Source organism: Erpetoichthys calabaricus, chromosome 3 (assembly GCF_900747795.2).
Source record: "Erpetoichthys calabaricus chromosome 3, fErpCal1.3, whole genome shotgun sequence".
Taxonomy (NCBI): domain Eukaryota; kingdom Metazoa; phylum Chordata; class Cladistia; order Polypteriformes; family Polypteridae; genus Erpetoichthys; species Erpetoichthys calabaricus.
The window spans coordinates 191,759,770-191,783,250 of NC_041396.2; the positions used below are offsets into that span (position 1 = coordinate 191,759,770).

A 23,481-nucleotide genomic window follows, 5' to 3' on the forward strand; every position below is an offset into this window, starting at 1 on the left:
TTACAGGGCCCCTAAACTGTGGAATGGTCTACCTGCTACTATAAGAGATGCCCCTTCGGTCTCAGCTTTTAAATCCCGGCTGAAGACTCACTACTTCAGTTTAGCATATCCTGACTAGAGCTGCTGATTAACAGACTGCATCTCTGTTGTTAGTCATTAGCACTAAAACATAAGTAACATGATAGTTATAATTGGATACTAACCCTCACCTATTCTGTTTCTCTTCTTGGTACTCAAATGTGGCACTAGGTGCCACGGCCCACCTGCCAAGTTATTTTGCCTGCCTAAGGTAAAGTCATCCCTGACGGAGGATCGCAGGAATCAGGAGAAAGGGGGGTCCTTTCATCGGATTGGCTGGCCCAGCGCTGTTTCAGCCATGGAATGGCCAAATGGGGAAGGCAGATTGATGGATGAGGTCTCCAGGACTCTAAATATATCCAAATCTTCTTATGTGATATCATCTACTGTTAAATTCTGCTCCATACTTCTAAAATTTTTATACTGTATTGAGGATTTGTTCTGTTCTGTGTATTATATTGTATTGACCCCCTTCTTTTGACACCCACTGCACGCCCAACCTACCTGGAAAGTGGTCTCTCTTTGAACTGCCTTTCCCAAAGTTTCTTCCATTTTTTCCCTACAAGGTTTTTTTTTTTTTAGGAAGTTTTTTTCTGGTCTTCATACAGGGTCAAGGCTGGGGGGCTGTCAAGAGGCAGGGCCTGTTAAAGCCCATTGCGCCACTTCTTGTCTGATTTTGGGCTATACAAAAATAAATTATATTGTATATCCCCCAAAGACTAGCATGTTAACATGCAGCTCTAAACTTAATTAGTATAAGTGAGTGTGCAAAACTAAGAAAGCTTATTTAGTTCAGGGTCAAAAGGCACAGTGCCCATCCTGGCAACACTTCATTGCTGGGCACATTTGTGCACACATTCCAATTTTTTCATACTGGGACCAAATTAACCACCCATCACTGCTTGGGAGGACATGTAGGGAAATTGACAAACAAGTCTACATTACATTTTATAATTCCCCAGTATTGTGTAACTTTAAAACTGATATACACCAGAAGGAAAGAATGCAAACATTCTATTACAGTACTTGATTTGCATTGTTCTCCTGTACTTCACAGAAATAAAAATTTTAACCTCCACTTGTGGATTGTATTCTGGAGCTTAATCACTGTAAAATGTGTACAAAACATGCACATTGGTGGCAACTGCTTCAAATGCAGAAGATATTGTTTCACTCAACATTTTGTGGCATGCATGTGTACAATCTGTGTCAAGGCTACAAGTGTGGATTATTAGGGTTTGATACAAAAATATGGGGGTAACTACATAGCAAAATAAAAGGGGGGAGACCAATTCTGGGTTTCAATATTTTAAAACAGCTTATTTTGCAAACTGTTATTTTGTGAGCAGATTATATCCAGAAGACTGCAAATGCATCACAGGTAATGTAGTAGGTGGGCACAGATATCTACTTAACTAGGTTAGTGCACATGTTGATACCATGCTCCTCATTATATCACTATGGACCTGGGCGGAGAAACATGGAAACAAGTTTGAGTCTATGGTGGGTGAAACTAATATATCAGAATAGATTTTGTTAAGTGCAATCAAAGGCTTGTAGTGATGTTATATGGTATTAAAATAAGAAAATGTTTAGGTGAAAGACACAGCTTCACTCGAGAAGTTCTGCATGCAGCTTATAATTATCTGAATAATGTACCTTAAGACCTAATAAACTGAAATGAATACCAAAAGGTGTTAATCCCTGTCTCTCACTCAGTGTGTGATCCAAGGTGTTGCTTAAGCCAGATACAAATATACACGAGAAAAACTGCACCATGCCTAAATTCCAAAGCACCTTGGTATTCACCGCAGACATGTGCTAAGTAACAAAAAAATACTTTTTTGTTTTTATAACCATGGAAATAGTTGTGTGTGTGTTGTTTTTGTACTATTTTAAATAAAAAAGTGTTATTACATACACATACTAATTGTAAGATATATTTTTAAAAATCAAATTTAGAAATGTACATGACAGTTCCAACAGAATATCGTTCCTACAGTAATTTCAAACAATACATTAAGCTAAAGACATCAGGCTGTGGAAGCCGTTTTCTTTTTTGGCAGTGTTCCGATGTTATCTGATATCTGAAGATCAATAGCCTCAAAATTAACTTGCTGCTCAAACCATTTGGCTATAGTTAAAAGGTCCTCTTCTCTGAATCTTTGTCCAATTAACTGAAGGCTTACAGGAAGATTTCTTGCCGACAATGCAACAGGAATACTAACAGCTGGGAGACCTATAGTTAAAAAATAAGATGGAGTAAGAGAAATAGGTCCACTGATAATATGATAAATTCATAATTTTAGATGACAATCATATAAAGAATATCCATTTACACCCAATAGATGGCACTGTATGTTACAACTCATGCACATGCATTATTTCTGTTGTTGGGAAAACTTAAATCCCAGCCCATTACTAATATTTTCCTTAGAACTCTGAAAGTTTAGCACCTTGACTACGGGAATGACAGCTTGATAGTAGGCTTGACATCATTTAAGCGCTTGCTGGCCGTTCAGAATTGGAATGGAAGATTTTTCAATATGAGTTGAAATTTAATTTCCTCTGAATGGTGAACTTTTAATTTCAGCTTGCCAATTTTGGCCGAATTACACTGCTGCCATACATAACTATACCTATTTTGTAATAAAAAATAATTAAAGCATTAAAAATCATTTGGAAACTTCAGCTTACATTTATAGTCGTGACTGGGTCATAGAGTATGTGTAAAGTGAACATGAACACAAATCATATACATTTCACAAAAGTAGAGAAATACAATGATCAAAATACAGGTGGAATCCTGTTATAACAAAACTCATGGGACCATAAAAATATTTTGTTATTTCGAAAATATGTATTGTGACTGGGGCTGCCGGCGAATTTGCCATGTGTAACAGCAGCGGCACAAGGACAGCTCTGTAGCTGTTCTGCTGCATCTGGTAAACAGTAAACCAAAGGCAAAGCAATTGGTTGTCTTCTACTGGATTAGGGTTACTGCATACTGTGGCTGTTGCAAAATGTTTAACATTTAACACGGACTTTTGATCCGCTCTTCCTCACACTCTCCAAATCTGTCTTCTCCAGACTATGTCTGCCACAGCTTTGCTTCTGAGCCGCTTGTGTGTTTCTAATTTGAAGATGGGAGCTAAAGCAGGACGATCGCCTGTGCCGCAGCTCCTATTCTGAATGAAGTTTTGAGGCTGTACCTGCTTTCTCTATACAGTAATAAAGTACCTGCACATTCCTGGAAAACCTGGATTTGCCTTCCTGTCTCTCATGCAACTCTGTGACCAAAGTTTGACAATACCTCTATAAAAAAAAAAAAAAAGAAACAGCACTTCGTAAAGTGCAAAAAATATTTTATTTGAAAATGAGACTTTAGATGCAACTTTTTTCTTTTTTTTAAATAGAAATAAAGATATGAAAATACAGAAAGAAAACGAGACGTTAGATGAAGACACCTCTTTGTTTTACTTTATTTCGGAATCAACTTTTTCCAGGACTGTTCGTTTTTCTTTCAGCGTAAACTGATGCCATTTCCCACTTTTTTTGTTCATCTCAAAGTAAACTTTGAGAAGCACTATGAAACTTGAGCATTATGGTATCCGCACACAATAAAACTACCCACGTGGATGCTCAGTGGAGCACTGACTCCGAATTTGACTATGTGTATGATGTTGCAATTACACTCTTGCAGAGACTGCCTGAGACCGGAAATTGCGCAACAGACCATCTCTCTTTGAGACGACCTGTTTCAGGGTTCCTGAGACTTGACGTCGAAAGTGTAGGAAAGGTATTAAGTATTTTTGCCATAGCATTATCAGTGGCTATTTTTGGTCAAAAAATGTTTGTTATACTGAGATTTACATTCTTTAAAACGAAATTAGTTTAACATGATATTCTATGAACGTTTTCCCAGGCCAACAAAAAGTGTTCATTATTCTGTATGCCACAGTTAACTACCCTCAATTATAAAAATCAATTTAAAAGGTATTAGTGCTACTGCTACACATACTTACCTGCCATGTTGGCAGATTGAGTGAAAATATCTTCCTGGGCACTACGTGTTCTGTTGTCTTCTTTAATGAAGTCTTTGTAACAGGCTGCATCACTAAGTGTTGTTGGGGTCAGCAGCACATCCACTCCAGAACTAAAGACTTTTATAAAATCTTCAGCAATGAGGCGTCTCACCTTCTGGGCTTTGACAAAATATCTGTCATAGTTCCTAAAAATACAATAGCATAAAAACATGACTAATTACTTTTTAGAAATATATTTGGTCATACATTTTTTAATCTGTTAAAACTACAGAAATTAAAGAATATAATCACTCTTAGAAACCTGGGGATAAATCAGGAACTAATTCTGGGTTGGAGGCCACTCTGTCTCCTGGTACACTCACACATATAACCACACTTTGCCACCATATGATGTATTGTTACTATAGTTGTTAATAGTAGTTTATCTACTATTAATAAGTAAGTACTTTTAAAATACCTGAATAAATAATCAGAAACTGAAGCAATGTACACAGGTGAAATAAGAAAGTTTGGGAGATTTATGGACGGATGACATATAGTATATGCATTTAATGTTAATAAACTTTTAAGATTACAGTAATACTTCCTAGACATCATCCGGCTTCAACTGACACTTTATGTATTTCACATATTCAACTACAGGCGAGATATCTAAGGCTAATGAAACGTCAACATTTGTCTAGGTGGCTAAGTCAAAGTCTAATGTTGAGACTCTCTCTCTCACTGCAGCTTTGATATTAAGTGGAGGGCTTGCCTTCTTCACTCTCCAAAAAAACACAGTATATCACAAGCTCTACAAGTAGGGATGGCATGATATCAGAATTTTATTATTCAGTACCAATACCAGTGAAATTTCATAATACTCAATATCTTTACCACACTGAAAAAAGAAACCCCATTCAGCCTCTTTTTATTAAAAGTACCTCCATTAATAAAGTGAACAATATTGTACCTTTTTCTGTAATAGACTACAAAATATATAAATGCTAATACATTTACACCTTTGGCTGAAACCTTTATCCTAGGTGACTTACAACATTTGAGATAACACTGTTTCCATTTCCTTTGGTTTTTTTCCAATTGGAGCATAAAAAGGTGAAGTGACCAGTTGGAGGATTTGATCCCACCACCTCAGGGATTCAAATCCACAGCCTTAATCACTACACTACACCGCACTGTCACAGTGGTAACAGCAGCTTTAAAGTACTGATATGCCCATTAAGATGTTATAAAATGATCATTTAAGTAAACTGGTATTGGCCTTCATAAATATCAAAATACAATGCAAGTCTTAAACGTTAATGTGTGATGGACATGGGGACCCCACAAGTATAACAAAAGGGGGAGATTTTATAACCCCCAGGGGATTTCAGCATGGTGTTTATAAAGGATAATATCAACTTGGGACTACCCAACTTATCTTACAATGTACACATATCAAATTTATTCTCTCACATTTTCTTGTCAGTAATGGAAAAATGCTATCTAAATATAAAAATTCAAACATTATTGTATGTGTACTGCTGAATTAGTGAATTACAGTGATCCCTCGCTATATCGCGCTTCGCCTTTCGCGGCTTCACTCTATCGCGGATTTTATATGTAAGCATATTTAAATATATATCGCGGATTTTTTGCTGGCTCGCGGATTTCGGAGGACAATGGGTCTTTTAATTTCTGGTACATGCTTCCTCAGTTGGTTTGCCCAGTTGATTTCATACAAGGGACGCTATTGGCAGAGGGCTGAGAAGCTAGATTGCTTAATTTTCTCTCTCTCTTGCGCTGACTATCTGTGATCCTGACGTATGGGGATTGAGCAGGGGGCTGTTCGCACACCTAGACGATAGGGACGCTCGTCTAAAAATGCTGAAAGATTATCTTCACGTTGCTACCTTCTGTGTGCAGCTGCTTAGTGAAGCGACATGCTGCACGGTGCTTCACATACTTAAAAGCTCAAAGGGCACGTATTGATTTTTCACTCTTTGTTTTTATCTGTCTCTCTCTCTCTCTCTCCCTGCTCCTGACGGAGGGGGTGTGAGCTGCCGCCTGCAACAGCTTTGTGCCGTGGTGCTTCGCATACTTAAGCCAAACAGCCCTATTGATTTGTTTGCTTTGCTCTGTTTCTGACAGCCTGTGCTCCTGACACGCTCTCCTTTGAAGAGGAAGATATGTTTGCATTCTTTTAATTGTGAGACTGAACTGTCATCTCTGTCTTGTCATGGAGCACAGTTTAAACTTTTGAAAAAGAGACAAATGTTTGTTTGCAGTGTTTGAATAACGTTCCTGTCTCTCTACAACCTCCTGTGTTTCTGCGCAAATCTGTGACCCAAGCATGACAATATAAAAATAACCATATAAACATATGGTTTCTACTTCGCGGATTTTCTTATTTCGCGGGTGGCTCTGGAACGCAACCCCCGCGATGGAGGAGGGATTACTGTATATGATAAGTCAGGATATTTTAATTTAAAGAATTTATTTAAATCTATTTTTGTACCAACATGTTTTAAAATCTAGTATGTCAGAGAATCACTGTTAGGTTTTCAACGTTTACTATTGTAAGATTCATACTTGCATCATTATCTGGTTAAAAACAAACTAAAGAGAAAGATGAGTCAAACTGATTCAATTTCCAAATGTCACAAAATCCTGGAACTTTAATTTTCCAATTCTGCCCCTCGTTTTATTAATTTTTTTATACAATTGTCCAAACTATTTTTCTAGTGTGAAATCAATTTTGTCAGCTTTACATTACTTCAAAGCTCCTGTAAATACTCTTTGATGAGGTGGTTATCAAAGTATATATATGACAGGTGGGGCTTTTTTATTGCTTGGTCTATGTACTAGACAAATAGTAACATTAACGAGACCTGCAGTTTAACTGTCTCACTGCATTTAAGTCCCTAACATACCTTTCAAATCTCATATTTCACATCTCAATTTGGGAATGTTTGCACTGCCACCATACCATTTATCTCGTGACTATGAACTATATAAACCGGTTCAATAAAGGATGGATGCTTAAAAACACATTTGTGGACGTGTTCAATGCAATCGGAGAATCGTGAGACTACCAGCTGAATGATTAAAACTCATGTCTGATCAATCATATCATTGTACTCACAAAGCATGCACAAAGCTATTTATGGATTAACTCTGTAATGGGATAAAAGTGGTAATAACAAACACCTGTGAGCTTTGGCTTTTTTTTTTTTTTTTTTTTTTTTTTTTTAATAGCAATAAACACGATTCCCACAGGGCAGTACGGTGGCGCAGTGTCAGCGCTGCTGCCTCGCAGTAAGGAGACCTAGGTTCACTTCCCGGGTCCTCCCTGTGTGGAGTTTACATGTTCTCCCCGTGACTGTGTGGGTTTCCTCTGGATGCTCTGGTTTCCTCCCACAATCCAAAGACATGCAGGTTAGATGGATTGGCGATTCTAAATTAGCCCTAGTGTGTGCTTGGTGTGTGTTTGTGTGTGTCCTGCGGTGGGTTGGCGCCCTGCCCGGGATTGGTTCCTGCCTTGCGCCCTGTGTTGGCTGGAATTGGCTCCAGCAGACCCCCGTGACCCAGTGTTTGGATTCAGCGGGTTGGAAAATGGATGGATGAATGCATGGATTCCCACATTCACATGCATAAATTCTCCTGTCTTGTGGAGATGCAGTGCTGTATTATCATCACTGTTAGCCATTGTTACATGTAGTTCTGGTTCACATTTTTCTCAAAAATTAGTTTTTTTCTGGTACCAAACGTCATTCAGTACTACTAATACAGAAAACTGTTAGAACCATTATATTTTTGTAACACTGGTATCGACTGGTACCTAAGGTATCTGTTCTTTTGACATCACTATTGCCAATGTGATCACCCTGTAAAACCTTTGTCATCAAATGACAAACTTTTCTTTCTGACCACCGCCATACAAAGCCCTTTTACATGGAAAGTTTCTCTTAAAAGGCATTCTCCAGCCTATTATTCCCAAGGTACAATGCAATGAGTTGTTTGGTGGAGTCCAACGCCAGGGTGAGATCTTGTCTCAAGGTGGTATTTACAATAGGCAAGAGAAATCCGAGCTCTGTCTAGATTTGTCAACCATTCCAGAATCTAGGATTCTTCCTGTTTTTGCCAAGGGCATGGGCTATTCATAGGGACTTATGAAGGCAACAGCTTGTGTTGAAGGTTGCAGCTCCTTAATTTTAAAAATTCTAGAGCTTACTTTTTCAACAAAAGGCCCTTAAAATTTGGACATTGTAGGCAGGAGTGAAAATCAATAATATTTAGTGCATCACTGTGCTATGTGTATTTAACAAGCTTTAGACTCAAAAAATGCCTACTTATGAAATATTATTCTCATATATACAATTTACAGCATATACTTTTTATTTCTGTTTATTACTATTATCATTATGTTACAATCCTCATTTTTTTCTTTTTATTATTCATTGCTTGCCTGTTTTATACAGCACAAGAATAAAAATATCTGTGAGAGCAGTTTTTGGGCAATGCCAGGAGAAACATACCCCAACAAATCACATACTTTGTTTATAGACAAACATTACTACCCAATAAATGGTGGAGTGGTGGCTCCGAGACTAATGATCAGCGCTGGTTTCAGGAATTTCTCCTCTGGTATTACAAAGTATATCAAAATTAAAAAAAAAAAAAAAAAAATCTACCTGCCACTTGTTATTTAATAATGCACTAACAAAGAAAAGAATTGATGCTTCAGTTTCTTTTTTCCCCCAATTTTAATCATGTCATTATTTGCTATTTTATAGTATTATTATAATATTATATTGTAATAATATTATATTATATATTATATGAAAGAACATAGACATTTGCATTTTACAAACACATATAAAATAATGCATAATCCCAACTTTTGCATTGCCTAAACAGATGACATCAAGTTATGATAATTAGGCCATTTAAACCAAGTGATGTATATACTGTATAGTAACAATAATTCCCTAATTCCAGGAGTCAGGAAACAAAGAACAACTTTTGAAAGAATAAATGAAACGTAAATTTACATATTCATCTGTATACAGTATGTACACACACACACAAAAAGAACTACATTGCAAATTTTATTCAACTTAAATATTCGGGGTGGAGTGGTGGCTCTGAGGCTAAGGATCTGCGTTGGTATCCTGAAGGTTGCCGGTTCGAATCCCCGTCACTGTCAAAAGAGATCCTACTCTGCTGGGCCCTTGAGCAAGACCCTTAACCTGTAATTGCTCCAGGGGCACTGTACAATGGCTGACCCTGCGCTCTGACCCCAAGGGGTATGCGAAAACTAACAAATTTCTAATACGAGAAATCGGATAAGACGAAATAAAGAGCAAAAAAAAAAAAAAATTTCTAATGTTACTGTTATCTATAATTGTGTATTTTAGTGTCTTTCCGTGAAATAATGAGTAACAATAATTATTACATTTTAACCATTAACTTAACAGATACATTACTATGTAATTCTCTCTTTTTTTTTTAAGCTTTTTTAAATTAAGATTTTGTGTTAAGGTGACTACTTTATGTATAAAGCATCTGCATTTAACTTGTTTGTTCTTATTTAATATAACATTCAACTGGACTATGAAATTTAAAGATTTACTGTTTATAGGTGTATAAAGTCATTATTGTCACATATACATTGTTTATAACTGTATACAGAAACATTGTTTATAATAGGTGATGAATGAATACTGCAGGACTTGGTTCGCCATGAGTTTCTCAAAAAGCATGAAACACTCCATGAAATGCATTTAAGTCAATGGGGAAGGAGGAACTAAAATAAATAGTTTTACATGGTTTATAATGGTGTAATGGTATTTTAATTGTCCCTGAGCTAGGGAAGTGTCTGAAAGCTATGCAGGATTGATTAATCTGAGCTGTGGGGCTCAGATTACATGTGTGTATATACACATATACATATACACACACACACACATAAATAGTCTAAGCTGTCTCTAAGGTGAATTTACAGGAAACTTTTCAGCAAACAAGGCAACCGGTGATCATATTCACTACGAAAAACACTTTAGAGAATTTTACCAATCAACACTATATAAAATGCATGATATTACATGTACAGTATTCTGTGAATAAAGAAGACTGCATGGTGCAAGGCTGTATATGAATTGCATAGGAATAACAGAAATAAAAACAGCTACAATAAAGGTCTTATTTTTTTTTTTTTTTGGTAAAGGTAGTCTTGTATTGAAAAACTTGTAACAAATTTCAGCAATTTAAAATAGTGTACTCTTACTGTTTTAAAAGAAAAAAGTTTCCAGAAAGAATTCTTCCTCTTACAACATCATTGAATCCTTCATGCCTGGTTGAAGCATACATAGTTTCAGTTGAGCTGTCAACTGTACTACGGTGCCCTGTAAAAATTACAGATAGAACATATTAATGCAAGTAAAATAATTTAAAATTATTGCATTGCCATGGCAAATGACAATATTGTAGGTTCTCTTCAACACCTGATTAAAATATATTCTATCTATCTCTGTCTCCCTATACACATATATACAGTATATAAAAATATATATTAGTATATAAAAATATATACATATACATATATATATATATATATATATATATACACATATTTAAATGCACTAGCATATTTAAATATATATCGCGGATTTTTCGCTGCTTCGCGGGTTTCTGCGGACAATGGGTCTTTTAATTTCTGGTACATGCTTCCTCAGTTGGTTTGCCCAGTTGATTTCATACAAGGGACGCTATTGGCAGATGGCTGAGAAGCTACCCAGCTTACTTTTCTCCTTCTCTTGCGCTGACTTTCTCTGATCCTGACGTAGGGGGACTGAGCAGGGGGGCTGTTCGCACACCTAGACGATACGGACGCTCGTCTAAAAATGCTGAAAGATTATCTTCACGTTGCTATCTTTTGTGCAGCTGCTTCCTGAAACGACATGCTGCACGGTGCTTCGCATACTTAAAAGCTCGAAGGGCACGTATTGATTTTTGCTTGCTTGTTTTTCTCTGTCACTCTCTCTCTCTTTCTGTGCTCTTGATGGAGGGGGTGTGAGCTGTCGCCTTCAACAGCTTTGTGCCGCGGTGCTTCGCATACTTAAAAGCCAAACAGCCCTATTGATTTTCCTCTGCCTTTATGACAGTCTCTGCTCCTGACTCCTTTGAAGAGGAAGATATGTTTGCATTCTTTTAATTGTGAGACGGAACTGTCATCTCGGTCTTGTCATGGAGCACAGTTTAAACATTTGAAAAAGAGACAAATGTTTGTTTGCAGTGTTTGAATAATGTTCCTGTCTCTCTACAACCTCCTGTGTTTCTGCGCAAATCTGTGACCCAAGCATGACAATATAAAAATAACCATATAAACATTTGGTTTGTACTTCGCGGATTTTCTTATTTCGCGGGTGGCTCTGGAATGCAACTCCCGCGATGGAGGAGGGATTACTGTGTGTGTGTATATATATATATATATATATATATATATATATATATATATATATGGAAGAGAAGGTCTGTGATACGGTTTGCATATTTGCAGTTGGAGATCCACGAAGGGAGAAAAAACGAATCACATATCATAAAATAGTTTTTATTCCTGAGCTTTCAACCCCTATCAGGGGTCTTCATCAGAGGATAATGCTTAGACTTACAAGAATCAAAGGCAATATATAGCAACACATTCAGTATGAGGGGGTGGGGGTGGGTGGCAGTGACTTTTCACCTCGAACGGATACTCAAAATCATTCATTAATCGGAGTCTACACAGCAGACGCCAAAGGAATCAGCATACAATCGACGTAAATCAGAACCCCCACCCCACCTGGCATTCACTCCCGTATCATCATAATGTGTCAGAAGGCACGGCACGCAATCTGACCAAGTGGGGCATCAAAATAGCACATAAACCCACGAACAATCTGCGCATGGTCCTGTTTAATGCTAAAAACAAGAAATCGACAGCCGAAACACGAAACGCAGTGTATAGTATTCCATGCAATTCTTGCTCAGCTGTACACATAGGACAAACGTCAAAAAAAATCTCAACACGTGTACAGGAACATCGCAACGCCGTCAGAAGAAAGGACGCACTATCCTTGATATATGCATATACCAAATCGACAGGACACACATTCAACTGGGACAACGTAAAAGTAAAATTTAAAGCCAGTACAAAAAGTGCCAGAGAGTTGGCCGAGTCTTGGCTATCAGATGAAAACGCCATCAACAGACACCTGGACATAAACCCAGCATATGCCAACTTAATAAGGACATATAAACAATGATTAAACTATACAACCCCCCCCCCCCCCACCCCTGATCATACTGACTTAGTCACCGCCACCCACCCCCCCATACTGAATGTGTTGCTATATATTGCCTTTTATTCTTGTAAGTCTAAGCATTATCCTCTGATGAAGACCCCTGATAGGGGTTGAAAGCTCAGGAATAAAAACTATTTCATGATACGTGATTCGTTTTTTCTCCCTTCGTGGATCTCCAACTGCAAATAAAATATATATATATAAAAATATATATATACACACAGGTGCTGGTCATAAAATTAGAATATCATGACAAAGTTGATTTATTTCAGTAATTCCATTCAAAAAGTGAAACTTGTATATTAGATTCATTCATTACACACAGACTGATGTATTTCAAATGTTTATTTCTTTTAATGTTGATGATTATAAGTGACAACTAATGAAAGTCCCAAATTCAGTATCTCGGAAAATTAGAATATCAATTAAGACCAATGCAAAAAAAAGGTTTTTTAGAAATGTTGGCCAATTGAAAGGTATGAACATGAAAAGTATGAGCATGTACAGCACTCAATATTTAGTTGGGGCTCCTTTGGCCTGGAATACTGCAGCAATGCGGCATGGCATGGAGTCGATCAGTCTGTGGCACTGCTCAGGTGTTATGAGAGCCCATGTTGCTCTGATAGTGGCCTTCAGCTCTTCTGAATTGTTGGGTCTGGTGTATTGCATCTTCCTCTGCACAATATCTATGGGGTTAAGGTCAGGCGAGTTTGCTGGCCAATCAAGAACAGGGATACCATGGTCCTTAAACCAGGTACTGGTAGCTTTGGCACGGTGTGCAGGTGCCAGGTCCTGTTGGAAAATGAAATCTGCATCTCCATAAAGTTCGTCAGCAGCAGGAAGTATGAAGTGCTCTAAAACTTCCTGGTAGACGGCTGCATTGACCTTGGACCTCAGAAAACACAATGGACCAACACCAGCAGATGACATGGCACCCCAAACCATCACTGACTGTGGAAACCTTACACTGGACCTCACACAACATGGATTCTGTGCCTCTCCTCTCTTCCCCCAGACTCTAGGACCTTGATTTCCAAAGGAAATGCAAAATTTACTTTCATCAGAGAACATAACTTTGGACCACTCAGCAGCAGTCCAAAGGTGAGACGCTTCTGACGCTGTCTCTTGTTCAAGAGTGGCTTGACACAAGGAATGCGACAGCTGAAACCCATGTCTTGCATACGTCAGTGCATGGTGGTTCATGAAGCACTGACTCCAGCTGCAGTCCACTCTTTGTGAATCTCCCCCACATTTTTGAATGGGTTTTCTTTCACAATCCTCTCCAGGGTGCGGTTATCCCTATTGCTTGTACACTTTTTTCTACCACATCATCTTGTCCTTCCCTTCGCCTCTCTATTAATGTGCTTGGACACAGAGCTCTGTGAACAGCCAGCCTCTTTAGCAATGACCTTTTGTGTCTTGCCCTCCTTGTGCAAGGTGTCAATGGTCGTCATTTGGACAACTGTCAAGTCAGCAGTCTTCCCCATGATTGTGTAGCCTACAGAACTAGACTGAGAGACCATTTAAAGGCTTTTGCAGGTGTTTTGAGTTAATTAGCTGATTAGAGTGTGGCACCAGGTGTCTTCAATATTGAACCTTTTCACAATATTCTAATTTTCCGAGATACTGAATTTGGGACTTACATTAGTTGTCACTTATAATCATCAAAATTAAAAGAAATAAACATTTGAAATACATCAGTCTGTGTGTAATGAATGAATCTAATATACAAGTTTCACTTCTTGAATGGAATTACTGAAATAAATCAACTTTGTCATGATATTCTAATTTTATGACCAGCACCTGTATATATAGTTATAGTTCTAGTAAGCAAAAATAATTGTATTTGGAATGATCTGCTTTGGGTTGAACAATGGAAGCACTTGCAACAAAAGGGACACAAAGCCCCACATGTTATACAGTAATCCCTCGCTACTTTGTGGTTCACTTTTCGCGGATTCACGGATTTTATATGTAAGCATATCTAAATATATAACGCGGATTTTTCGCTGCTTCGCAAGTTTCTCCGGACAATGGGTCTTTTTACTTCTGGTATTTGCTTCCTCAGTTGGTTTGCCCAGTTGATTTCAGACAAGAGATGCTATTGGCGGATGGCTGAGAAGCTACCCAATCACAGCACGCAGTTAAGTTCCTGTGTGCTGCTGATTGGCTCAGCGACGGGGTGCTGCATTAACCAGGAAGTCTCATCTCACTCACTCAGCATTAACGTGCTCTTGCTACTGCATTCAGGGGATTATCACCTTCATCGTCATCATTTTTACTGCGCAGCATATTCATCACCATTATCACGTCATATATAGCTATGTGTACTTCGCTATACAGTAAGTGTAAACTTATCTACCGATTTCGTATTGCTTAGCAGTTGTCCCTGTTATTAATAAAGGGTGGGTTGTAAACAATACAGGGAGGGTTTAAAAACGTCCAAATACATGTTAAATAATTAAATAAATATGGTGTCCCTACTTCGCGGAAATTCAGTTATCACTGTCTGCCTTGGAACCTCTCTCGCGATAAGTGAGGGATTACTGTACACAAAAACATCTACACATGACAATGTAATTAAACAGTGTCAACCATGCATTAAGCATATAAATTTAAAAAGAAAAAAAACTAGAAAACATGTTGGAAAGACAGTACCATAGCAATGCTGGTACTTTAGCAAATAAGACAATAAAATAAAAGTAATTAAGTACCATATTCTAATCCATCAAACCTGGCCATATTAGAAGCCACTTCTGCAGTACAGAGTACATGGTAACACACAATGGAATGCTGAGTGTGAGGAAGTGAGACTTCAACAACTCGGGCTCCTGCCCTTTCAAAGGTGTCTGCAGCTTTCATCCACTGGGACAGCACTTCTGCTGACAAGCCGGGAGCATGGTATTCCTAAAACGTATATTACCTTTTATTACACATTTAAAAAAAAAAAAAAAAAAAAATTTGCAATGTAAATTTATGCAAATCGTTACATATAAATAATGTACATTTTGTTTTCCATTAATACAGCATGAAATAATGAACAAATGAAGGCAAGAAAAACCGCTTAAATAACTAAAGTAATCATGTGCTCCAGTCCAGATTAATATGAACAGGCAGTTTAAGTATACAGTAGACCCCCGCAAAGTCGTGGTTCAGGGTTCGCAGACTCAAGTCGTTCGCAGATTTTTCCTTAGAACCTAACTATTAATTGTTAGCAGAAAGTGCAAATATCCTCCACAATTTTTAATGGCTTTTTTCGTGGCAATACTGTGCTGTAGAGAGAACCATGGCTTGGGATGGTAAAAGTAGCCAATAGAATTTGAAACTGCAACTCCCAGCAGTCCCTACAGTGGATCTGATTGGTCTTCTGTTGAGAACAGGAAGCAACCACTGAGGGAAACACGGTTTGGGATGGTGAAAGTAGCCAATCAGAGAGCATTATTCATTTCTCCTTGCTGCCCTGTGATGCGACTCCAGCTGAGCGTCCTCGTGTTTTTCATTTTGTTATTGTATTCATTTTGTTATTCTTAAACGCACAAGATGTCGCTGAATTGCCCAGCACATTCTAAGGCTTCTGGCACTGAGCCTAAGCGCCAGAAGAAGTTTAAAACACTCCAGGAGAAGGGTGATCTACTGGATTTGCTCCGGGAACTAAAAAAGTTATGCTGCAGTAGCGTGCCACTATGGCATTAATGAAAGCACCGCACGCTATCTAAAGAAGTACGAGACCGTGATCAGGAGTACCGTATCTGTAAGTTTCTGTGACAGTGCCAAAAAGGTAATGACCATAAGGAATAAAAATGTCGTCAGGATGGAATCTGCCTTGGCATTGTGGATCACTGACTGCAGGAAGAAGAACATCCCCTTGGACGGTAACATTATCCGTGAGAAAGCACAGAAATTGTACCAGCAGTTCGCTACAGAAGACAAAGTAGCAACTTCCCATCATAATGTTCCTGAAACCCATAAAGAAAAGCCAGCACGAAACCCCACCAGAAGAAGACCCATCCAAAGATACGACTCCTCCTGAAGCGCCTGAAGAAGGGGCGCCACCCAAGGAGTTTCATGAATTACAGTACGTATAGCGGTAACATCGGTATTTTATATTCTAGCACCGCGGGAGACATAGCAATACAGTACTGTACAGTATACGGGTTTACTTTTACATTCTGTTTTTAGGTAATGTATTAAGCAGAGTTTGCAACGAAATTAAAGTGCTTTGGGGGCATACTGTATTTAGGGTTTAAACTATAGAAATTGGAATTTAAAAGGCATTTTTTAACCACATCAAAAGTCGCTGTTTTTCACAATTCGCGGGTGCTCTAGGAACATAACCCCTGCGAATTTTGGGGGCGTACTGTATATGAATTCACATTTAGATTAAAAGTTAATATTTTAATAATGCATACAGCATGGTTCAAAATTCTTAGGAACATGTACAAAAAATTTGAAGGCAAAGATGCTCTCAAAAATAATTAAATGTTTCTGAAGATGAAAAATTATAAAATAAGTAATAAACAGTACAAATTAAATCAATATACGGAATGAACACTGTTTGCCGTTAAAACAACATCAATTCTCTATGTTAAACAGTCATGCAGTTTTAGAAGAACCTGTTGGTAGTTTGTTCCAAGCATCCTGGAGAACAAACCCCAGTTCTTAAGTAGACTTTGGCTATCTCACTTGCTTATTCCTCTCCAGGTAATCCAAGACACCGGTGATGATATTTTGAGATTAGGGCTCTGTCAAAGCCATACAATCCAATGCAGGCCCTCTTATTCTTCTTCTGGCTGAATATATCTCTTTATTACCTTGTTTATGTGAGTGGTGTCATTGTCCTGATGCAGTTGGAACCAAGCAGTTGCCTTCCCAATGGTGTTACATGATGGATGTGAATATGCTTGTACTTCTCAGCACAGAGGATTCTATTCGGACAGTGTCTCACTGTCTCTACAGTGTTTCACTGTTGGCTTCAGACACACATCCAGGTAGCGCTCCCCATCAGACAAGCTCCCCCCTGTTTGAGCCAACAATTTCAAATTTAGACCACCCCCTGCCTGGGGTTTGTTTCCCACCTTGCACCCTGTGTTGGCTGGGATTGGCTCCAGCAGACCCCCCATGACCCTATAGTAAGGATCTAGCGGTTTGAATAATATATGGATGGTCGTCATTTCTCAGCATCCCAGTCCTTGTGTTTCTGTGCACATGGTGCCTCTTGACTTTGTTTCCACTATGAAAAATTGCATTATTGGTAACGGGTCTTCCATGAAAACCATTTCAAACAAGAAGCCCCTTGAATGTTGAAGATTTTAAAGGGACATCAGCTTGATTTGACTCTTCTTATGTGGCACTCATATGCTTCTGGTTCTCAATCTTGATCGTTTCCTTGGATGATCATCGTGCGTCTTATTACTGTGCTAACACTTAACATGATATAAGAATTTAAAATTTGAAAGTTACACTATCACAGCTGCCACAGCCTTATCTTTTAATCTGCTTATTCCTTTGCCCAGTTAGAATACATCAGCTTCTGATGCAGTTAAATCAATTTGGTCCAATTAACTCATATTGCCATTGATCATTAGCCCCTGTTTGTTATGTTTATTTAATACTACGCTGAGCTAAATAGCTATAGAATATTCATGTTTTTTTCTGCAAATAAGTCTAATACTTAAAATGTCAATTTCTTTAAAGAAATTACAAAAAAAAATCCTTGTAACAGATAATTTTTTGGAAAATTAATCTTTGGAAATTTGCTTTTTTTATACTGTCACACTACCGCGGAAAACAAAAAAAAAAAAATCAAACAAAATTTATTCCATTATTTCATTTATGTTTATAACTGCATCACTATTACTTTGTTTTTTTATTTTCTTCAATTAGACAAAGTGTATCAACGAATTAGACAAAGTGAATCAAACAAAGAACAAGTGGTAATGATAACGCAATAAAGAGGTTACCTTAGGAATGCCAATAGATATATTTTTGACATTGACTTCATCTGGCAAGCTGAAAGATTCAAAGGAATGCTCTGCTGTCGTGGAGTCCTTAGGATCGTGACCATAAAGTACACCTAAAACAAGCAATGATGTAAATTAATCTAATGAGACAACATTACTTTCCATATTGCATTGTGTTTTAAAAAATAACAGGCTTGTTCTTTAGCCATTTTTAAAGGAGTCCTTGCTGTCTACGATGCACATTACTGGGCAAATGGAATGAAGAATTTAAAAAAAATTATTTTGTTAGTACAGTGTAAATCAATAATTTTTAAATAAGATGAACAAAGATTCATTGAACAAGACAGAAAGAGAATTGTGCTTATGAATCAGAAATAGAAAACTTATGACAATATTATAATGTATAGACAGGAAGAAATCAAAAGGGAAAAATAGAGGCATACCTTTATTATCATTGGAGTTCTGCTTCATGTGCTAACAAAACAACTTGGTACTGATTAATATAAGTTTATTTTATACATTTTAATGGCTAAAGAAGAGGCAAATAATCAAGAATTCGGTATGACAGTAAATAATTATAGTATGTACAATGCAATAGATGATCATTAATCACAAAGCACTAAAATATAAAATAAGTTAGCAGCAGACTGATGCTACTCGGTTCTTGCCTTAAGCCCAGTGTTTATAGGAGAGGCTCTGGTTTCTCCTGACCTTTTCTTGCACTAAGCCAAATCAGAAATACATCTCTCTCCATTATATTTTATATATATATATATATATATATATATATATATATATAAATATATATATATATATATAAATATATATATATATAAATATATATATATATAAATATATATATATATAAATATATATAAATATAAATATATATAAATATATATAAATATATATAAAAATAAATATATATATATATAAATATATATATATAAATATATATATAAATATATATATATATATAAATATATATATATATATAAATATATAAATATATATATATATATATAAATATATATATATATATATAAATATATATATATATATATAAATATATAAATATATATATATATATATAAATATATATATATATATATATATATATATATATATATATATATATATATATATATATATATATATATATATATATAAATATATATATAAATATATATATATATATATATAAATATATATATATATATATAAATATATATATATATATATATATATATATATATATATATAAATATATATATATATATATAAATATATATATATATATATATATATAAATATATATAATATATATATATAAATATATATAATATATATATATAAATATATATAAATATATATATATAAATATATATAAATATATATATATAAATATATATAAATATATATAATATATATATATAAATATATATAAATATATATAATATATATATATAAATATATATATTTTTGAATAGAGACAGACACACTCACTTCCCACAAGACGGATAAGTCATGTCATATTTACAACCTTCAGACGCAAGTCCCGTGATACAGCAGGTTAGAGATAATGGAAGTAGGAAAACTCGAAAGTCTCAAAAAATGAGAGTAAAGATCGCATTAGTGCAAACAAACTGAAAATATTACTCGGGGGGGGGGGGGAAACAGAACAGCGAAAAGAGATCGAATATTCTGGTGCTGTACAGGCTTTTAAACGTTCGAAACTCTGCACGAAATGCAAATCACGAGGCACGCAGCAGCAAGCCAACAGCTTCTTGAGCAAAGAGAAGGTGAAAAAAAACACCCGTTACTTGTTTCCCAATGTATCACCATTTAAGATGCGTTTTGGAAGAGCGGCCGTGTCTCCTTGGGGTGCGCTCAGCCTCCCTCTTCACAACGCCGCCTACTGCTGGCAGGGTGGAGGAGTAGGCGAGCGATTTGCAGATCACGCACAAGGGCAGCAGCAGCAGCAGCAGCACGCCAGCATCTGCTGGAGCAAAGAGGAGTTAAACCAAAAAATGTATTTGTTTCCCATTGTATCACCATTTAAGAGGGGTTTTAGAAAGCAGCCGCTGGCAGGGGCTGAAGCCCCCTAGTGGTAGATTACAATAAACGTTGTAGCTGTTAGTCACTGTACAACATTGCACCAGCAGACTGTACTGCCTGCCCAACTGTGCTCCGCTCTTTTATAAGCGACCGCTGGTATGTAGCCATATATCTCTTTTTAAATTTTCACCATTTGTCTGAAATATTTAACCCAGGCATCTTCTGGTTGCTATATAAATAAGAACTGCTATCTATTTCAAAATGTGGCTGTGAAACACTACATGTGAAATGACTGGGACAACTGTGTGGTACTTCAGTTTTACAATCATCATGAAAAAGAGAGGGAACATCAAACAGCCACTTGCTACTATTCTGGTGCTAATTTCATGCAATTGAAATATATTTTTATGTTATATCTTACTATTGCACAAACAATGTATATCAATTTAGAGGAAAAGTATTTTAAAAGTTTAAATTAAAAAATACTTAACATATTTATCTTTTCATGTATCAGTAATTTTCTGTATGGCTCAGTTCCTGTGGAATACAGTCAAAATGCAGAATATCTCCAAGTGAATACACACTTGTTTTAATGTAGAATAAAAATGAAAAAGAAGAAGGTGATAATCCCAAAAATGTACAATATTCATTTTTAGAAGTATAAGAAACAAATTGATCTCTTTTACAGGTGCGTTTTAAGGAAACTCCTTTACAGAATCAGTACAAATAGGGGCAAAACGTGAAAGCTATGAAAATGAAGTCTGTTCACTATGTGTACACCTACTTTGTATACACAGAAACACGGGTTTAATTTAATGTCAGGTGAGCAGAGCCAAGTACAAGATGTAAAACAACAACGGATAAGGCAACACTTGTATACATACCCACTAGGGGTGGGCGGTATGACCAAAATTCTATATCACAGTATTTTTCTAAATTATCCCGGTTTCACGGTATTCGACGGTATTTTTTTCCCCATGCATGAGTGGATGTTAACCACATTTTCCACTGCAATTACTGGCTAAGAATAACCTATTCCACTGTCAAGAGTATTGTACATTGTACAAAAAAAAACATTTTAATGTGCACACAAGTATTAATACAGGTTTGCATTGCCCCATAAAGTGATAGTTTTCAAGGGGGTGGCACTAATGGAGAAGGTATCACATTGCATGACAGATGCAGTCAAAATATAGAACCTTTTTATTGAACAAATTTTGCAAAAACAAACTATAATTTTGACAATATATTTTCAACCATACAAAGAGGCATTTAGACTTGGTAAAATATCCAGAAGTGCTTGTCAAAAGTTGTATTGCACTGAATATGTCTTAGAAAAGGAATAAATATTTTTTGTAAACCAACTACACTTTCTGTTAATGTTAACAATCTCTGTCCACTGACACGTTAAAGTGACTTTTTAAACAACTTTATCATCATTAAACTGCATAATACTTGAAGTAATAAATAATAACAATAAAATAAATAATAGTATTATTACTGATAGTTGCACTATTACTTCAAGACTTCAAGCCCAGGTGCATTACACAGTATTCACCAAATTAAAATAAAATAAAACAAGTGCAACTTGGTGATGACATCTTTACCAACTGAATCATCATTTAGGCAAACTGCATTAATATGGACCTTGCTTCAAGCTAAGCTATATGCATAAATAATAAACCTGCAACTTGCATTTATAATGCTATTTGTGGTATAGCCCTACGGAATCGTATTAGGGCCACTGTGAAGAAAAAAACAATATGGACACAGGGAAGAAAAAAACAAAATATATGTCGATAATAAAGTCGACATTTCCACTTTATTCTCATAGTTTACTTCATAATTAAAATAGAATGTCGTAAACTAAACTTCTTCCTAAAATCAATGTTTAATTTACTAGATTTTGTCAAACCCCGTCATAAATTAATGCAACACATTAAATGCTTTGTGTTGCGTTCCCCGACCCAGTTGTTAATCACTATGCTTCTTAAACTGACTTCCTCCGCACTAAGAGGAGACCGCGATCACCATACAGAATCCATTCACTTCATGATATTCCTGCTTTCTGAAAATTTAGAATGCTAAGATAAATACTTGATATCATTTTCATGATGAAATGCATTAAAGCAGGTATTACACATGCACGGTAGTGAGGCGGTAGTGCTGCTCCCTCGCAGTAAGGGGTCCCCAGGTGTATGTTCAGTGTAGAGAACTTTATGGCAGGTGTGACGAGGCTCCAAAAAACTGGATGTATGAATGGCTATCGCACAGGTTTAACTTAAATATTGTGTAAATGTCGGGTTTGTGATCTGGTGGTCGGAGACACGAACACAGAATTCAATGCATGTTCTTCTGAGCGGGCTATCTTTATTGCATGCATGCTGTCTCTATCTGACGTACCAAAACCCCAGTTCCTATCCTTCCTTTTTCTTTCATCACATAACCAATCACCACACGATAAACGTCTTTGTGAAATTAAAACTAGTTATAAACTTAGCCCACGGAGTGTTCAAAACTTAAACATGTATAACTAAGATATTTTTAAATTATGCCATCCATTCAGAGTTGTGCCCATCTCTGAATGAGTCGCCAGCACATTGCAGGATGAATACAAGCAAAACATACACTAGCAGGGTCAACATAGCATAACAAAACCCCACATCCTACATGACTTTGAAAGGAAACTGAAGCACGCCGAGTAAACCCACTAGAAAAACATGCAAATGCAAGGCAGGCACGCCGCCGTGCCCCCATATGATTAATGCATGCTTTAATGCATTTCACCATGAAAATTATATTAAGTATTTATCTTAGCATTCTAAATGTTCAGAGAGCAGGAAGATCATGAAGTGAATGTATTCTGTGCGGCGATCACTGCCGGCGCCTCCTCTTAGTGCAAGAAGAAGTCAGTTTAAGAATCTCGGAGAACACTTAACACAAAGCATTTAATGTGCGATATATAACTTATGACGGGGTTTGAGAAAATCTAGTAAATTAAATATTCATTTTACG

At 36.5% G+C, this 23,481-nt stretch overlaps 1 protein-coding gene across 1 annotated transcript in view; it reads right to left on the reverse strand.

The window, feature by feature from the left end:
* Positions 1-592: 592 nt before the first annotated feature.
* Positions 593-23,481, reverse strand: part of qrsl1 (glutaminyl-tRNA amidotransferase subunit QRSL1) — a 53,160-nt gene continuing 30,271 nt past the window's right edge. The window contains exons 7-11 of the mRNA XM_051925349.1: positions 18,409-18,521; positions 15,163-15,355; positions 10,393-10,510; positions 4,104-4,309; positions 593-2,317 (exon numbers count right to left, since the gene is read on the reverse strand). Coding sequence (XP_051781309.1) covers positions 2,112-2,317; positions 4,104-4,309; positions 10,393-10,510; positions 15,163-15,355; positions 18,409-18,521 — 836 coding nt within the window. The 3' untranslated portion in view covers positions 593-2,111. The remainder of the gene's footprint in view (positions 2,318-4,103; positions 4,310-10,392; positions 10,511-15,162; positions 15,356-18,408; positions 18,522-23,481) is intronic.